This window comes from Mustela erminea, chromosome 17, assembly GCF_009829155.1.
Source record: "Mustela erminea isolate mMusErm1 chromosome 17, mMusErm1.Pri, whole genome shotgun sequence".
In the NCBI taxonomy this organism is placed as follows: Eukaryota; Metazoa; Chordata; class Mammalia; order Carnivora; family Mustelidae; genus Mustela; species Mustela erminea.
The window spans coordinates 1,940,212-1,958,595 of record NC_045630.1 but is presented as its reverse complement, the minus strand read 5'-3'; the positions used below and the strand labels follow the sequence as shown (position 1 = coordinate 1,958,595).

General features: G+C 38.4%; 1 protein-coding gene across 6 annotated transcripts in view; it reads right to left on the bottom strand.

The window, feature by feature from the left end:
* C17H1orf112 (chromosome 17 C1orf112 homolog) overlaps nucleotides 1–18,384 on the bottom strand; it is a 55,223-nt gene that overhangs the window by 31,449 nt on the left and 5,390 nt on the right. For 4 of the 6 annotated variants that reach the window (XR_004280092.1, XR_004280090.1, XR_004280091.1 and 1 more), the window contains exons 4-8: nucleotides 17,972–18,076; nucleotides 17,335–17,475; nucleotides 15,011–15,176; nucleotides 13,462–13,546; nucleotides 10,723–10,861 (exon numbers count right to left, since the gene is read on the bottom strand). Coding sequence is in view for 1 of the 6 variants with exons in the window: in XM_032318302.1 (XP_032174193.1) it covers nucleotides 10,723–10,861; nucleotides 13,462–13,546; nucleotides 15,011–15,176; nucleotides 17,335–17,475; nucleotides 17,972–18,076 (636 nt within the window). In the remaining 5 variants the exon portion in view is untranslated. Of the gene's footprint in view, nucleotides 1–10,722; nucleotides 10,862–13,461; nucleotides 13,547–15,010; nucleotides 15,177–17,334; nucleotides 17,476–17,971; nucleotides 18,077–18,384 lie in introns of those variants that run through there. The other 2 variants (XR_004280093.1, XR_004280094.1) reach the window with 2 other exon arrangements.

Below are 18,384 nucleotides of genomic sequence, written 5' to 3'. Positions count from 1 at the left end.
AACCTTAAGTAAACCAACCAAAACAGCACTGGATGGTCCATTAATCAAAAATGACCCTTTTTTATTTTTATTAACAATATTTGAAATAGTTAATTTCCTCACCAGAAATTGGTTAGATGAAAATTCACTTTCTGTGATAATAATAAACATAAATTTTCTTATAAAGTGTTATAGAAACTTAAAATTATGGACATTAAAGATGAATCTACGCTGACCATGTAATATACTCAATAAGAAATCTTAGGCTTAGGTGTTGTATCACAAGAAATCTTCCCTGACTCCATGATTGGGTTCCTAACTTTACTCCCATTAGCCAACATCAAGTTCTTCAAAGATCACACCATTCTCTAATTACCTGTTTATTTTTCTCCCAGCCTAGACTGTAAATTGTTGAGGACAGAAAACGTGGCTTACACAGAATAAGATCTCTGGAAATGCGTATTAAATAAATGGCCAGTGACACACAACTTACCATGTTTGCCTGCTTTCAATTTTTCTTTCTCATTCAAGGGAAAACTGGAATTTTCCCTTGCAATCCTTCAACCAAAGGACTGAAAGGATTAGTTTGGTTGAAGGATTAGTTTTAGTTCATTACTAAGCATACTGATTAAATCTAGAGCTTTTACTTTGACATTTTCAAAAGGCAAGTATACAATTTATAATTCCATCTTGATATACTGATTAATTTAAAGCAGGAAGTATGTAGGGGTGCTTGGTTAGCTCAGTTAATTAAGCATCTGCCTTCGGCTTGGGTAATGATCTCTGGTTCCTGGAATCAAGCACCATGTCAGGCTCTCTGCTTGGCAGGGAGCCTGCTTCTCCCTTTCCCTCTCTGAACATGTGCACTCTCTCTCAAATAAATAAATAAATCTTTAAAAAATTACACATATATAGTTATAATATATTTATGTATTTTTACTATATATAGTAAAAATTTACTAGCTATATATTTATGTAGAAAAGGGTACGTTCACTTTCTAAATAGCAACTTCTATAAGCATTATATGAACAAAGGTAGCAATTACGGTGGAAATTAAATTTATAGTAACTGCCTTACAAACAAATTTCCCTATCTTTATAAAAAACTAAATCAGGGCACCTGGGTGGCTCAGTGGGTTAAGCCTCTGCCTTCGGCTCAGGTCATGATCCCAGAGGCCTGGGATCGAGTCCCGCATCGGGCTCTCTGCTCAGTGGGGAGCCTGCTTCTCCTCATCTCTCTCTGTCTGTCTCTCTGCCTACTTGTGATCTCTCTCTCTGTCAAATAAATAAATAAAATCTTTCCAAAAAAAAACAAAAAACAAAACAAAACAAAAAAAACAACACACACCTAAATCATTGGTGGTTAAAAAACTGTATGTTAGAGTCAAGATGGCATAGATGTAGCACGCTGAGAAGACATCAGGTCGCAGGAGTTGAGCTACATGGTTATCAAATCATTGGGAACACCTACAAACCCAACAGGAGATCGAAGAGAAGAACAGCAGCAATTCTAGAAACAGAAAGTCGACCACTTTCTGAAAGGACGTGCAGAGAAGAGAATCCGAAGCCACAGGAACATAAACCGCAGGGGGAAGGGCCGGCTCCCGGCAAGCGGCAGAGCAACAGAGCACAAAATCTGAACGTTTAGAAGTCTGCTCCACTGAGGGATGTTGCTCCAGAGGCTAAGCGGGGGGTGAAGCCCTAGCGGGAACAGCATGGTCTCAGGTCCCACGGGGTCACAGAAGGATCGGGGGTGTCTGAGTGTAGCAGAGCTCACAGGTATTAGAGCAGGGAAGCCAGCTGCAGAGACGGAGCCAAGGACTGAGCTCTCAGCTCCGGATTACCTTAAACTCTGATCTGAGGCACAGTCATACCACTTCTCTTTGGGCAGGGACCCCACAAGTGGCAGACCCAGGGAGACCCACCGGAAGAGCAGAGTGGCAGGAATCTGCTGGGTTTGGACACCAAATGGGGCCATGTGTCAGAGACAGAAATGCTCAGTCACAGGCTGGGGAAGCTTGGAGCGCGGTCGGAGACAGGGACATGGGAGGGATTAATGGTTTTTCTCCGAGGGCGCACGGAGGAGCAGGACCCCGAGCTCTGGGCTCCTCCAGCTGGAGACTGGGCGGCCGCCATCTTCATTCCCGTCCTCCAAAGCAGTAGGGAAAGAGCTCAGAGAACAAAAGCCCCGAGTGCGACCCTTGGCAGTCGGGATTGCTTAGCCCGGCCCCTGGCAAGGGCGGTGCGGTTCTGCCTCAGGTGAAGACACTTGAGAATCACGGCAAAGGCCCTTCCTGCAGAGGATCAGCAAGAACAAGCAGCCAAAACCAAGCTCACTGATCAAGGAGAACAGCGGAATTCATAACAGGGGAAAGCAAAGCATGAAATTCATGGCTTTCTCCCCATGATTCTTTAATCTTGCAAAGTTAATTAAATTTTTTAATTTTATTTTTTTCTTATTCTAATTTTAAATTTTTCCTTTTTCCTCTTTTAAAGATTTTTAACTAGTTTATCTTAACAATACCTTTCTAAAAAAATCTTTTAAAACCTTCATTATGGACGCCTGGGTGGCTCAGTGGGTTAAGCCGCTGCCTTCGGCTCAGGTCATGATCTCAGGGTCCTGGGATCGAGTCCCGCATCGGGCTCTCTGCTCAGCGGGGAGCCTGCTTCCCTTCCTCTCTCTCTGCCTGCCTCTCTGCCTACTTGTGATTTCTCTCTTTCAAATAAATAAATAAAATCTTAAAAAAAAAAAAAAAACCTTCATTATTACAGTCCTATTTTATCCTTCATTGTATCTAACTTTATTTTTTGTAATTCTAAAGAATTCTGGGATACAACTTCTAATAGATCAAAATATACTCTAAATTAGCACAGGGCTTTGTTTTAGTCTCCAGCCTTAGCAAATTCTCTCCACTTTCTTTTCCCAACCAACTTATCAACTCCTTTTTCAGAGTATTTTGAAATTTTCATCTTTGCAGTCATATTCCATCCCTTCATCATGTTTACCCTTATTTTTGTGTATATACATATATAAGTCTTTCTTTCTTTAAAATTTTGGGAGATAGTTTCTTCTAAGGGACCAAAATATACCCCAAATTAAGTCGGTGGCTCTGTTCTATTCACCAGTCTAATATATATATATAACAAATATTTAAAAAAAATTTTTAAACTTTTTACTCCCTTTCTTCTCCCCATGATTTGGGGTCTCTTCTGATTAGGTTAATGCACATCTTTTCTGGGGTCTTTGCCACACTTTTAATATTTTATACTCTTGCTCAAATATTCATATCTGGATAAAATGACAAGATGGAAAAAGTAACCATTAAAAAAAAAGAATGAGAGGCAGTACCGAAGGCTAGGGACCTAATCCATACGGACATTGGTAATACGTCAGATCTAGAGTTCAGAATGACGATTATCAAGGTTCTAGCTGGGCATGAAAAAGTCACAGAAGATATTAGAGAAACCCTTTCTGGAGAAATGAAAGCCCTTTCTGGAAAAATAAAACAACTAAAATAGAACCAAGCTGAAATCAAAAAAGCTATTAATGAGGTACAATAAAAAATGGAGGCTCTTACTGCTAGGATAAATGAGGCAGAAGAGAGAATTAGTGATATAGAAGACCAAATGATGGAGAATAAAGAAGCTGAGCAAAAGAGAGGTAAACAACTACTGGACCATGAGGGGAGAATTCGAGAGATAAGTGATACCATAAGAGGAAACAATATCAGAATTGGGATTCCAGAAGAAGAAAGAGAAGGGGGAAGAAGGTATCCTGGAGTAAATTATAGTAGAGAATTTCCCTAATATGGCAAAGGGAACAAGCATCAAAATCCAGGAGGCAGAGAACCCCCTCAAAATAAGAACAAGTCCACACCCCATCATCTAATAGTAAAACTTACAAGTCTTAGTGACAAAGAGAAAACCCTGAAAGCAGCTCGGGACAAGATGTCTATAACATACAATGGTAAAAATATTAGACTGGCAGCAGACTTATCCACAGATACCTGGCAGGCCAGAAAGGACTGGCATGATATATTCAGAGCACTAAATGAGAAAAACATGCAGCCAACAATACTATATCCAGCTAGGCTGTCACTGAAAATAGAAGGAGAGATAAAAAGCTTCCAGGGCTTTGTAAACACCAAACCAGCTCTACAGGAAATATTGAAAGGGGTCCTCTAAGCAAAGAGAGAGCCCAGAAGTAGTAGACCAGAAAGGAATAGAGACAATATACAGTAACAGTCAACTTACAGGTAATACAATGGCACTAAATTCATATCTCTCAATAGCTACCCTGAATGTTAATGGGCTAAATGCCCCAATCAAAAGACACAGGGTATCAGAATGGATAAAAAAAACAAAACCCATCAATATGCTGTCTACAAAAAAACTCATTTTAGACCCAAAGACACCTCCAGATTTAAAGTGAGGGGGTGGAAAACAATTTACCATGCTAATGGTAAATCTAAAGAAAGCCAGAATGGCAATCCTTATATCGGATCAATTAGATTTTAACCCAAAGACTATAATGAGAGATGAGGAAGGACACTATATCACTCAAAGGGTCTGTCCAACAAGAAGATCTAACAATTTTAAATATCTATGCCCCTAACATGGGAGCAGCCAACTACATAAACCAATTAATAACAAAATCAAAGAAACACATGGTCAATAATACAATAATAGTTGGGAACTTTAAACCCCCATCACTGAAATGGACAGATCATTCAAGCAAAAGATCAACAAGGAAATAAAGGCTTTAAATGACACACTGGACCAGATGGACATCACAGATATATTCAGAACATTCCATCCCAAAGCAACAGAATACACACTCTTCTCTAGTACACATGGAATATTCTCCAAAATAGATCACATCCTGAGTCACAAATCAGGTCTCAACGAGTACAAAAAGACTGGGATCATTCCCTGCATGTTTGCAGACTATAATGCTCTGATGCTAGAACTCATCCACAAGAGGAAAGTTGGAAAGAACCCAAATACATGGAGGTTAAAGAGCATCCTACTAAAGAATGAATGGGTCAACCAGGAAATTAAAGAAGAATTGAAAAAATTCATGAAAACAAATGATAATAAAAACACAACAGTTCAAAATCTGTGAGACACAGCAAAGGCAGTCCTGAGAGGAAAATACATAGCGATACAAGTCTTTCTCAAGAAACAAGAAAGGCCTCAAATACACACCTAACCCTACACCTAAAGAAGCTGGAGAAAGAATGGAAAAGAAAGCCTAAACCCAGCAGCAGAAGAAAAATAATAAAGATCAGAGCAGAAATCAACAAAATAGAAACCAAAAAAAACCGAAGAACAAATCAACAAAACTAGGAGCTGTTCTTTGAAAGAATTAATAAGATTGATAAACCCCTGGCCAGACTTATCGAAAAGAAAACAGATAGAACCCAAATAAATCAAATCGTGAATGAAAGAGGAGAGATCACAACCAACACCAAAGAAATACAATTATAAGAACACATTATGAGCAACTATATGCCAGCAAATTAGACAATCTGGAAGAAATGGATGCATTCCTAGAGACATATAAACTACCAAAACTGAACCAGGAAGAAATAGAAAACCTGAACAGACCCATAACCAGTAACAAGATTGAAACAGTCATCAAAAACCTCTCAACAAACAAGATCCCAGAGCCAGACGGCTTCCCAGGGGAATTCTACCAAGCATTTAAAGAATTGATTCCTATTCTCCTGAAACTGTTCCAAAAAATAAAAATGGAAGGAAAACTTCCAAACTCATTTTATGAGGCCAGCATTACCTTGATCCCCAAACCAGACAAAAGACCCCAGCAAAAGAGAGCATTATAGACCAGTATCCTTGATGAAAACAGATGCGAAAATTCTCACCAAAATACTAGCCAATAGGATCCAACACTATATTAAAAGGATTATTCACCATGACCAAGTGATTTATTCCTGGGTTGCAAAGTTGGTTCAACATCTGCAAATCAATGTGATACGATACATTAATAAAAGAATGAACAAGAACCATATGATACTCTCAATAGATGATGAAAAAGCATTTGACAAAGTACAGCATCCTTTCATGATCAAAACTCTTCAAATGTAGGGATAGAGAGTACATACCTCTGTATCATCAAAGCCATCTATGAAAAACCCACAGCGAATATCATTCTCAATGGAGAAAAACTGAGAGCTTTCCCCTAAGGTCAGGAACACAGCAGGAATGTCCACTATCACCACTGCTATTCAACAGAGTACTAGAAGTCCTAGTCTCAGCAAACAGACAACAAAAAGAAATGAAAGGCATCCAAATCGGCAAAGAAGTCTTCAAACTATCACTCTTTGGAGATGATAGGATACTCGATGTGGAAAACCCAAAAGACTCCACTCCAAATCTGCTAGAACTTGTACAGGAATTCAGTAAAGTGTCAGGATATAAAATCAATACACAGAAATCACTTGCATTTCTATACACCAACAATAACACAGAAGAAAGAGAAATTAAGGAGTCAATCCCATCTACAACGGCACCCAAAACCATAAGATACCTAGGAATAAACCTAACCAAAGAGGCAAAAAATCTGTACTCAGAAAAAAGGACTTATGAAAGAAACTGAGGAAGACACAAAGAAATGGAAAAATATTCCATGCTCATGGATTGGAAGAACAAATCTCGTGAAAATATCTATGCTACCTAAAGCAATCTACACGTTTAATGGAATCCCTATCAAAATACCATCAATTTTTTTCAAAGAAATGGAACAAATAATCCTAAAATTTATAGGGAACCAGGAAAGGCCTTGAATAGCCAGCTGGCATCACAATTCCAGACTTCAAGCTCTATTACAAAGCTGTCATCATCAAGACAGTATGGTACCAGCACAAAACAGACACATAGATCAATGGAACAGAAAAGAGAGCCCAGAAATGGACCCTCAACTCTACGGTCAACTAATCTTTGACAAAGCAGGAAGAATGTCCCATGGAAAAAGACAGTCCCTTCAACAAATGGTGCTGGGAAAATTGGACAGCTACATGCAAAAAAATGAAACTGTACCATTTCCTTACACCACACACAAAAATAGACTCAAAATGGATGAAGGACCTCAATGTGAGAAAGGAATCCATCAAAATCCTTGAGAACACAGGCAGCAACATCTTCAACCTCAGCCGCAGCAACTTCTTCCTAGGAACATCACCAAAGGCAAGGGAAGCAAGGGCAAAAATGAACTATTGGGACTTCATCAAGATCAAAAGCTTTTGCACAGCAAAGGAAACAGTCAACAAAACCAAAAGACAACTGACAGAATGGGAGAAGGTATTTGCAAACGACATATCAGATAAAGGGCTTGTATCCAAACTCAACTCAACACCCAAACTCAACACCCGAAGAACAAATAATCCAATCAAGAAATGGGCAGAGGACATGAAGAGACATTTCTGCAAAGACATCCAGATGGCCAACAAACACACGGAAAAGTGCTCCACACTCGGCATCAGGGAAATACTAATCAAAACCACACACCAGTCAGAATGGCTAAAATTAACAAGTCGGAAACAACAGATGTTTGCAAGGTTGCGGATAAGGGGAAACCTCCTACACTGTTGATGGGAATGCAAGCTGGTAGCCACTCTGGAAAACAGCATGGAGGTTTCTCAGAAAGTTGAAAATAGAGCAACCCTACAACCCAGCAATCGCACTACTGGGTATTTACCCTAAAGATACAAATGTAGTGATGCAAAGGAGTATGTGCACCCAAATGTTTATAGCAGCAATGGCCACAATAGCCAAACTATGGAAAGAATCTAGATGTCCATCAACAGATGAATGGATAAAGAAGATGTGGTATGGATGTATGTATGTGTGTATATATATATATGTGCTATATATATGTGGAATACTCTGCAGCCATCAAAAGAAATGAAATCTAGGGGTGCCTGGGTTGCTCAGTGGGTTAAGCCTCTGCCTTCGGCTGACATCATCATCTCAGGGTCCTAGGATCAAGCGCTGCATCGGGCTCTCTGCTCTGCCTGCTGCTCTGCCTACCTGTGATCTCTCTCTCCCTCTCTGTGTCAAATAAATAAATAAATAAAAATCTTTTTTTAAATAATAAATAAATAAATAAGTGAAATCTTGCCACTTCCAACAACGTGGAAGGAACTAGAGGGCATTATGCTGAGCAAAGTAAGTCAATCAGATAAAGACAAGTATTATATGATCTCTCTGATAGGAGGAATGTGAGAGACAGGGCAGAGGGATTGAGGAATAGGGAAGGAAAAAAATGAAACAAGATGGGATCAGGAGGGAGACAAACCATAAGGGACTCTTAATTTCACAAAACAAACTCAGGGTTGCCTGTGGGAGGGAGGTAGGGAGAGGGGGGTGGGGTTATGGACACTGGGGAGGGAATTGTGCTATGGTGAGTGCTGTGAAGTGTGTAAGCCTGATGATTCACAGACCTGTACCCTTGGGGCAAATAGTACATTATATGTTAATTAAAAAAATTAAGAAAAAACTATACATTAAACAATCTAATACAGCATTCTCTTTCTGAAACCATGTTCAAGACTTAACAGAGAATAAATGCCAATCTTACAGCTGTTAGACATTAAACTGTATCCCCCAAAAGGATATGTTATAGCCTTAATCCCCAGTACTTTAGTGACTTTATTTGGAAACAGGGCCATTACAGATATAATTAGGTAGGCTGAAACTACATTGGAGTAGGGTATATCCTCAATTCCATACGCCTGGTGTCCTTGGAAGAAGATGGTGTGAAGATTCAGGGAGAGAACAGCACATGATGATGAAGGCAGAGCGGAGCTCTCCAGCTGGAAGCCAAGGGATGCCAAGGACACCAGAAACTTACAGAATGGCATGGAGCAGACTCTACCCTAGAGCTTTAAAAGAACACGGTCCTCCTGATACATTTCAGATTTCTCTCCTCTGAACTGTGAGAGAATAAATTCTGTTGTTTTAAGGCATCCAATTTGTGGTAATTTCTTATAGAAGTCCTAGGAACCGAATACAGGGACTGATACATCTGTATGCTTTCAAAATTAGCATAGATGCTATTATTTTGAAAAGTTTTATTTTGATTTTTTTAAAATAAAGTGAGAAAACTTCTTGGAAGACTTTTAAGATAATGGTTCGACTCCTCAATAAATATCAGTAGTGAACGGCAGAGGGCATTGCGGCTCAGAATTCAGAGTTCAGAATGGAGAAACCAAACAGACCATCTTGTCCATTTCAGGCAATGGACAGTGAGTAGTGCTAGTCTCTCCACCAGTCCCACATTTTCACAAGGAAAAACATGAAAATTTGCTTAAACAGGAAAGTTTATATTGTAAATTCTTTGATTTCTACATCCAAGCGATTATATAAGCTAAACTTAGATACTTCATGTGCAAACAGCCACCTGGTCAGGCAGCCTCAGGACTTCTCTTCTCTCTTCCACCATACTACTGCCTGGGCTCCCTCATGTGTCTCCCACCCTGCATCTCTTCCGATCTTACTCTCCAGCACTAGCTGGCGAGTCTGTGGGGTCCTGTTAAGCAAGAAGGAAACTGGGAAAAAAGGAGGTCAAGGTTGAGAATACAGATGTATAGGCTTAAAGTGAAGAAGGAACAACCTTCCTGCCCGGACACAAGACACTCTGCCAAAAGCCTCCTCCTTACAGAAGGGGGAGGGGAACTGGCAAGGGGACTTGATAACAGGAAGTGGGGGTGGAAAAGAAAGGATGTAAGTAAGGGGAGAACAAATAAGAGAAAGTGAGGCAAGAAGGAAAAGCTGAGCCCCTTCCTAAAGCTACTCCTGAGTTCCTTCCGAACTCCTCTTCAAAATTCCATCTTCCCCTTGGGTTAGTCCTTTCATATCACCTCTGCCCTAACAATTACAACCAGTGTTTCGGAAAGGGAGGAACCCTTACACATCCATGCCCACAGCGGCTGGTTGGGGACAAGCACAGATACAAAGGAATTACCCGTATCTGTCAGCAAGTCCACAATGGAAAGAAATGTTACTGTTACTTTAGGGAAGAAACATTTAACTCATTTTCCCATTGAAATCATTATATACAACTCTTAGGTCCTGAGTACTATTAATGCTACAATTTAGGGCCATTATGAGTTAAATAAAATTTAAAGAGCTAGTCTGAGAACAAAAGATACTATGTATAAATTATTATAAGAAAATGAACTATTAATTCCCAATAAACTTCTTATAAATTTTTATAATACAGTATCTTTCATAAATGGGATGCCAATTCAACACAAACTTTCTGAAATCAAAATAAATGTAAGTGCACATCAATCTGAGAACACTGATACACACACACAGTTACATATCACATCACTACAGGTTCCAATAGATTGGTGAAGAACAGGCCAACTGCAGGTGTACCAGACAATCTTACATAAACACAGAGCTAAGGAGTTAGATTTTTGACCTAGGGTAGAAAAGAATGAAAGGATTCTGAGGAGAATGCCTTGACAACCAGTTATTACATAAAAAGGGGGGCTAGGCAGGAGACAGCTAGTTTCTAGAGAGAATAAGAGTAGGTAGGAGTCTAATGCAATGTTTGGGATGAAAAATAATTATGGGCTGTAAATAATCTTACATCAAAAAAACAACAACAAATTACAACCCTTTTAGGTAAACTGATCCATAGATTCAAATGAGATTTAGTAACTGCCAAATGAATAGAGCTACTGTTCAATGTGCTATTAGACTGTATTTTACCTGTGCCTCTGACTGTGTCATCTGCTCAGCTAACTGTAAACAAGAATGGAAGGAGAAAAGAATGTCTTCACACAAGCTGGCAATTATATCTCTGTGTTTCAGCTGATTTTTTATAACCGACTGGTGCTTAAGGCTCTGCCTAAATAAATAAAAAGAAAAGAACACAATCACAAGGAAAACATCAAGTAACACAGGTCCATAAAAATATGACTTAAAGTAACATGTAAAAATCACAATGTGTCATATATATTAGGCATGGCATAATTAAGACGTGCTGATGTTACCTCTGAAGCTGTCATGTTAGCTTATTAAGTGGCTACTTTTTTACTTCTCCTTATAAAATATTATTTGAACTCTTACTAAAGTTCCAGGTATTCTGCTAGGCCCTGGGGATGGAAAAGTGAATGAAGACACGATCTCTGCTCTGTCTGCATGGAACATCTGCTCCAGCACAAGAGAGAACATTAAATAATCTTAAGAATAATCAGTTACAGCTGTGATAAATGCTAAGGTAGGAAGTCCAGGATGCTAAAGTAGCGAGATTTAAAATACCATATCCTCAGGGTGGGAATATCAAAGAACATGATCACGAGGCTGGAACGCGACAGCTGAGAATGGAAAGACGAGCAGGAGTCAGCAAGGTGAGGAGAGTCCCAGGCAGAGGGAGAGTGGTGAGAAGGCCCTGGGGTAGGAGAGTTCGGGATGTTTGAGGAATTAGGAGCAGGGACAGAGCAGCAGACATGGCTGGGGAAGAAGGCAGAGGTCAGAGAGGATTAGGTTGTAACTCATAGTAAAATGGGATGGATTTTAAGCAGTAGAGTGACATGATCTAACTGACATTTTCAAAAGATCAGACTGAACACTGGCTAGCAAATGAACTAGAAGAGGACAAGAGTAGAAGACACTCAATGGTAAAGGCGGTGATGCAGTCATTTGCTGGGCTATGGGCCATGCAGAGTTCTTAGGATTTCTTATTGATAAACCCAATTAATTCTCACTATAAACCCACCAAGAGGGAGCATGGTGGTTCAGTTGGTTAAGAGTCTGCCTTGAGTTAGCAGAGCAAAAGTAAAATTAAATCATGTATCCACTACACACACACACACACACACACACACACACACACAAAGCCTGCTTTCAACTTAGGTCATGATCTCAGGGTCCTGGGATCTGAGCCCCACATCAGGCTCCCTGCTCAGCAGGAAATCTGCTTCTCCCTCTCCCTGTGCCCCTTCCCCCTGTTTGAGCTCTCTCTCAAAAAAATTAATTTTTTTTAAAAAATAAATAAAATACACTCACCAAGAAAGCTCTATTTTAATTACTCCCATTTTTGGATGAGCAAATTGAGGTTCAGAGAAGATAACCAAACTGCCCAAGCATTCAGAAGAGTGATTTCAGGGGCGCCTGGGTGGCTCAGTGGGTTAAAGCCTCTGCCTTCAGCTCAGGTCATGATCCCAGGGTCCTGGGATCGAGCCCCACATCAGGTTCTCTGCTCAGTAGGGAGCCTGCTTCCTCCTCTCTCTCTGCCTGCCTCTCTGCCTACTTGTGATCTCTGTCTGTCAAATAAATAAATAAAATCTTTAAAAAAAAAAAGTGATTTCAGAATAGATTCAAGCACATGCAGACTGGCTCTGGGTTGACACTTTAAGCCTCTCCACTATTACTTATTGGCAAGTTAATGATTTCCGGTGGTGCAAGAAAAGCATCTAACATCTAAAAATATTACACTGACCTTTACTTTTTATGCATGTGTATAAAGCAGAGGTTCTTAGCCATTTTTTAATACCTCAAATCCAACTTCTCCCACCCCCAGGAATCTGATAAACACTATGGGCACTCTCCCTGGTAACCTTTCATAATGCTCTAGCTAAAATTACTTTATAAATGGAATTAAGGGCGCCTGGGTGGCTCAGTGGGTTAAGCCGCTGCCTTCGGCTCAGGTCATGATCTCGGGGTCCTGGGATCGAGTCCCGCATCGGGCTCTCTGCTCAGCAGGGAGCCTGCTTCCCTCTCTCTCTCTCTCTCTCTGCCTGACTCTCCATCTACTTGTGATTTCTCTCTGTCAATAAATTTAAAATAAAAAAATAAAAATAAATTAAAAAAAAAAATCTTAAAAAAAAAATAAATAAATGGAATTAAACTTGAACAACTCAAAGGCATATAATAAAGGGATTATATTCAGCTCTAATTATAACTATTAATTTATCTACACCTGGAAATAAAATACCTTGTGGGTTAAATAACAGTAGCAGAAGGCAATTTCAGAAGCACTTGTGGGAGGCAAACCATAGAAGACTCTTAACCCTAGGGAACAAACTGAGGGTTGCTAGAGGGGAGGCAGGTGAGGGATGGACTAAATGGTGACAGGCATTAAGGAGGGCACTTGTTATGAGCATCGGGCGTCATGCAAGGGAAAAATCACTAAATTCTACCTCTGAAATGAGTAATACACTGTATGTTAACAGACTTGAATTTAAATACTATCTTGGAAAAGAAAAAAAGTATTAGTAACAAAGTAGAACTTTTTAAGTTTTAGAAGTAGCAGATTAAAGAGGCCCAGTTTGGTTCAGGAGCTCTGTGTACAGTATCTGGATTAATCAAGACAGCAGTGTCAGTAAACATTATTTATACACATCATACAAAATGTTTTAAATGCAATCTACAAAACTTAGGAATAATTAAGATTTGGGATATGGAAAATATGTTACAAAAAAATAAAAGTAAAGAAAGAAAACTTACTTAATTATAAATTTCCAAGTATTGGCATGAAACGCATGGTCCATACTGGAAATAACAGAGCAGATATCCAACAATGAATGAATAACTACAAAAAAAGATAACAGAACTCTTAGGACATTCAAATGTCATGTGGGGGAGTTTCTCCTATATTTAAAACTATCTACTGATCAATTTTGACATCTGTTAAAGTAGGTAATACAGTTAGAAAAAAAACTTTCAAAGTAATTTTTTGAAAAATAAGTGTCGTACTTTTGATTTATGGTTTTTACAAACTACAGAAAATTAATTTTTGATATTTTCACCTACCTAAATAAAACTAAATGAGCTAAATTAACTGAAATGTTCAGTAGAATAAAAGTTGTACCCTATTATAATTGAAATATTCTGTATCTATTCCAATCCAAAATGACAAAATAAACTGCAAAGGAAATACCAAACAAGGAATTAGAGCAAATTTGCAGTATTTATGAAAGGCTTCTCCTCTTTCATTTTATTTGAAAAAATGGCCAGTGACTTCCCCTTCTGAATCCACAGTTCCGCTCCACATTGCTCTGGGGCTTAGCTGTATGACACGCGCTGGTCAGTAGGATAACAATAACTACGAGGTCAGCAAAGAGCTAAAAGCGCCTGCACACTGGGGCTTGCCCTCTCCTGATGATGACCCTGAGGCTGTCGTCAGGTGACCAAACCCAGGCTAGTCTCTGGATGATGTGCCACATGTGGCCAGCTCCGTGCTTCTGCCTCTGCCAACAGCCAGATGTGAATGTAGTTACTGCAAAAACGCGAATGAGCGAGCCAGTTGTACCATGTGGACCAGAGAAAGCTGTCCCAGCTGAGCCCAACCTAAACTGCTGACTCACAGAATCGTGGATAAATAAAGCAGTAGTTGTTAGAACCTAATAGATTGGGGGTGGTTTTTTTTTTTACAGATCAAGAGGTACCTGGTATACTGCACAAAGTCAACTTAATTCTTTATACAGAAGCTATCAATGAAATCTTTGTCCTTATACATTACTGTTCTTCAAACTCTGGGTTATAATGCATTGCTGAGTGATAAAATTATGAAGCAGCAATCAGCAATTCTTTAAAAATGAAACAGTATGACGGAGTACATTACAGGTAAAACAGGTATTATTTTACATATAATAAATAAATGTGGTGTATTCAGACACAGACACATTCACAAACATACCCATACACTCCATTTCTTACTGAACTATGGTTTAAAAACTCTGAAAGCTCCTGCCTCAGAATCTGGACTACTTTAGACGGTATAAAGTTGCATGACTTTTTTTGTTAATCACTGTGGAAAAATCACATATGGTGAATATTAACTGAATATACAAATTTATGTTAAGGCATAACATGTCAATTTTATAAATTCTAAAATTTGGAAGATTAAAAATATATCAGGTAGAACTTAAATTTTTTTTATACATAATGAATAAAATACCACAAAGCATTAGAAATAATGTTGGGTTCAATAATTAATGGATATATAGTTTAGTCAGCATATGTCACATATTAAGTAGGAAGTTTTCTCACTTACCTATTACCATATTCAAAATATCAGCATTTTCATCTATTAAAGGGTCCATGCAAACCATATCCAGGAGTTCCATTAGCTGCTTTTGAAGACAATAGGCCTCCTTGAAAAGAGCCTGGAGAAGATCTGAAACTAGGTGTAAATGCCCAGAATAGACAGATTCACTATCCTGATCACAAACAAAAATGAGAGAATTAGCAAATCATAAAAAAAGCTCAAGAGCCAAGTTTACTTTAACTCATTCCATTACTGCACGTAACTTTAGTGCTTTCTCCTGAATTATGTATTTACTCATTAAACAAATGTTTAGTGACCATCCGTTATGTATCGTGTACTCCAAGAAACACAGACACGTATAAAGCATGATCTCTGACTTCCCAGACCTTGGAAATATAGAACTAAAAGCGAGATACATAACGTTCGGTCAGTACCTGACATTTAGCACCCTATCACCAAAGAGAAGCATTCGTTAAACCAGTGATTTGATTCACCCAATGAAGACCAGTATCAATACCACCTGTGACCCACAAATCCTATGCCAGCTTTTATGCTTTAAAGCTGCCTCAGGAATGTAGCCTCAGGAATGTAGACACAAAAGGGCTGGTGTCCTTTTGTAGGCACCTAATCCTTAAGGAATTCATCTGATCCAACAATACCATGACAGAACAATTTCAGGATTCCCGTGACTCAACACAAATCTGTGTCTCTTCTTTCTTTATAGAAAGGAAAAACAATAAAACAACAAAAACAAAACCACAAAAGCCTCCCCCCCCTTTTTTTTTACATCTTAGATCCTGCTTGGACATTTCATTATATTTATTGGAATGCTTTTTGAAATACAGCATTACCATTACAATACAGAATGGTATAATACAGACTCGCACTTCAATTACCAGTCTAACAGCATCAGAAAAAGTCATAGCTTGAAATATATATAGAATCTAAGGCTCTCCAATTATTCAAGTGTTTTCAACTTAAAACATTGTAAAAAACTCAAAAGATGTTGCTAGGTTTACTGAGTGCTTCTGACAGTGTAAAAATAAGACATAAAATAACACCAGTTACAACCATTAGGACTCACAATCATTTAAACAAAAGGACTGAAAAGAGTTGTATGACTTAACTGTCCAGAATTTGTAAAATTCCTTGTTTCCCAATAAAATATTTCTAAACCACGCATATTATCTAAAGCAGCTTTCCAGTGTATCAACACGCGTGCTCTCTTGGCTAGTTGTTTGCTAAAAATTAGCAGGAATCGCTTTTTTCCTCCACTATCATCTGGCAAAGATATAAAACCAAACTCCTTAACTCCGTCTGCCAGCTAGGCTACCCCCTACTGGACTGTGTAAGACATAAATCCAGCAGGACGATGGGACTATTTCCTAACTGTACATGAGAAAAGGCATACCCATGCCTCAAATTGAACTTCCCTGAATACGCACAGAAAGAATCCTTCAGAAAACTGACTTTCACAGTGGGGAAAAAAAGCAGCAGAGTGTTCTTTCTACAAGTAAACAATTTCAGTCACTGAGAACTGGTAGAAAAGAAGCCTTTCTAAGAAGTCTTAGTCTCCTTTTTCAACTAGTTGGTGGCCAACCTGGAACAGTTGTAGTTCGTGGGTATATTGTAAAGCCAAACTTTTATGATTTGTGTATTAATACAAATCATATTTTTGTGAGTCCATCTACTCTATGGATTTCTTACAAAAGCCCATTTTTAATCACTTCCTTATAACCACTTATTTTCATACAAATATTTACATACAGGCACACCTCAGAAATATCTCCGGTTCAACTGCAGACTACTGCAATAAAATGAGTTAAATAAAGTTTGTTTTCCCAGTGCATATAAAACTTATGTTTGTATTACTCTGCAGTTTGTTAAGTGTGCAAAAGCATTATGTTGAAAAAAAGTGTATATGCCCTAACAAAAAATATTTATTGCTAAAAAATACTAACCAGCATCTGAGCTTTCAGCAAGTCATAATCACTGATCCAGACCCCCATGACAAATAATGAAAATGTTTGAAATATTTCCAAAATTACCAGAATGTGATGAAGAGACATGAAATAAGCAAATGTTATTGGAAAAAATGGCACCAATAGACTTGATGGACACAGGATTGCCACAAGCCTATGACTTGTAAAAAACAGTGTCTGCAAAGTGCAATAAAACTAAGTGTGCCTGTATGTGGTTCTTTGTTCCATGGAGAAGTCTACTCCAGTAATACAGGCTAATATGTAAAATCTTATGTCCAACACTATTTTCCTCAGCCCTTTTGCCTGTGGATTTCAGGCCATTTAAAGTGTACTTAGACTCATACTCACCTTACAATGTACAAATGTACTTTTGATTACATGTAGGACTGAGGAAGGAAGACTATGAATGTTTTCTAGAATGATGGAGTCCTGGGTGGCACAGACATGCTGAACACAACCTGTAAGAGCTCCTAAGAGCTGCACCATTGTCTGGAAATAAGGAGAGAAATTTCATTCACACTCTGTTTTTGTTCACAAACATAAAAAGTATCAGACATGCTGGGTACTAGGGATATAGCAGTGAACAACACGGATCCTGTATTCCTCCTTCACTGAACTTTAGTCTATCAGAACTACAAATATTGGAACAACTGGCCAGCCATTTGGTTTTTTAAAAAGTCAGAATCCTAACCCACACATCAAAGCGTATGGCAGGTGTTCTACGTACAAGTTTTGAAATTATAGGTAAGAAATTATAGGTAAGGCAATTATAGGTAAGACTTGTTGTCTTATATAAGTTTGTTTACTCAGCATGAAATTGTATAAAAAAATACAATTTTTTTTTGCATTCTTATCTTTAAGTCTATAAATTTAATTCTAGCACTGGGCCACTACATAAAGGATATATAGCTAATTAATATCAGTATAAAAATTCTTACACTGTTCAAGGTCTTCCCCCATACCCTTTCTAATAAATTTCACATACCTGTAAAATATTCCTTAGAGTGGTCTGGATTTCTAAATTATGGCTTGACAGTCCTCTGGCTTGACTGGTTAACTCGTACATCATGTCATCAAATAATTTCACAGTCTGTGAAAAGCAAACATGTTAAAGAGGGGTAACAGAAAACACAAGAAAGGGAAGACATATCTTTAAGGAAAAAAAAATCAGACTTTTTTTTATTAGTAATAGCCATGCGATATTATCTAGCTTAACACCGCATTTAATAAACAATGCCTATGTTATAAAAGTAGTCATATAACACAATCCTTTAAAAGCTTCAGACAGAAATTGATTTGTTTTCCATTTCTGTGGTTTGAATCTATTTAATAACATCCATGTAAAAATCACTCCAAGTTCATTTTTTGGTGCCATAACAAAGATGAGTACTACCCTAA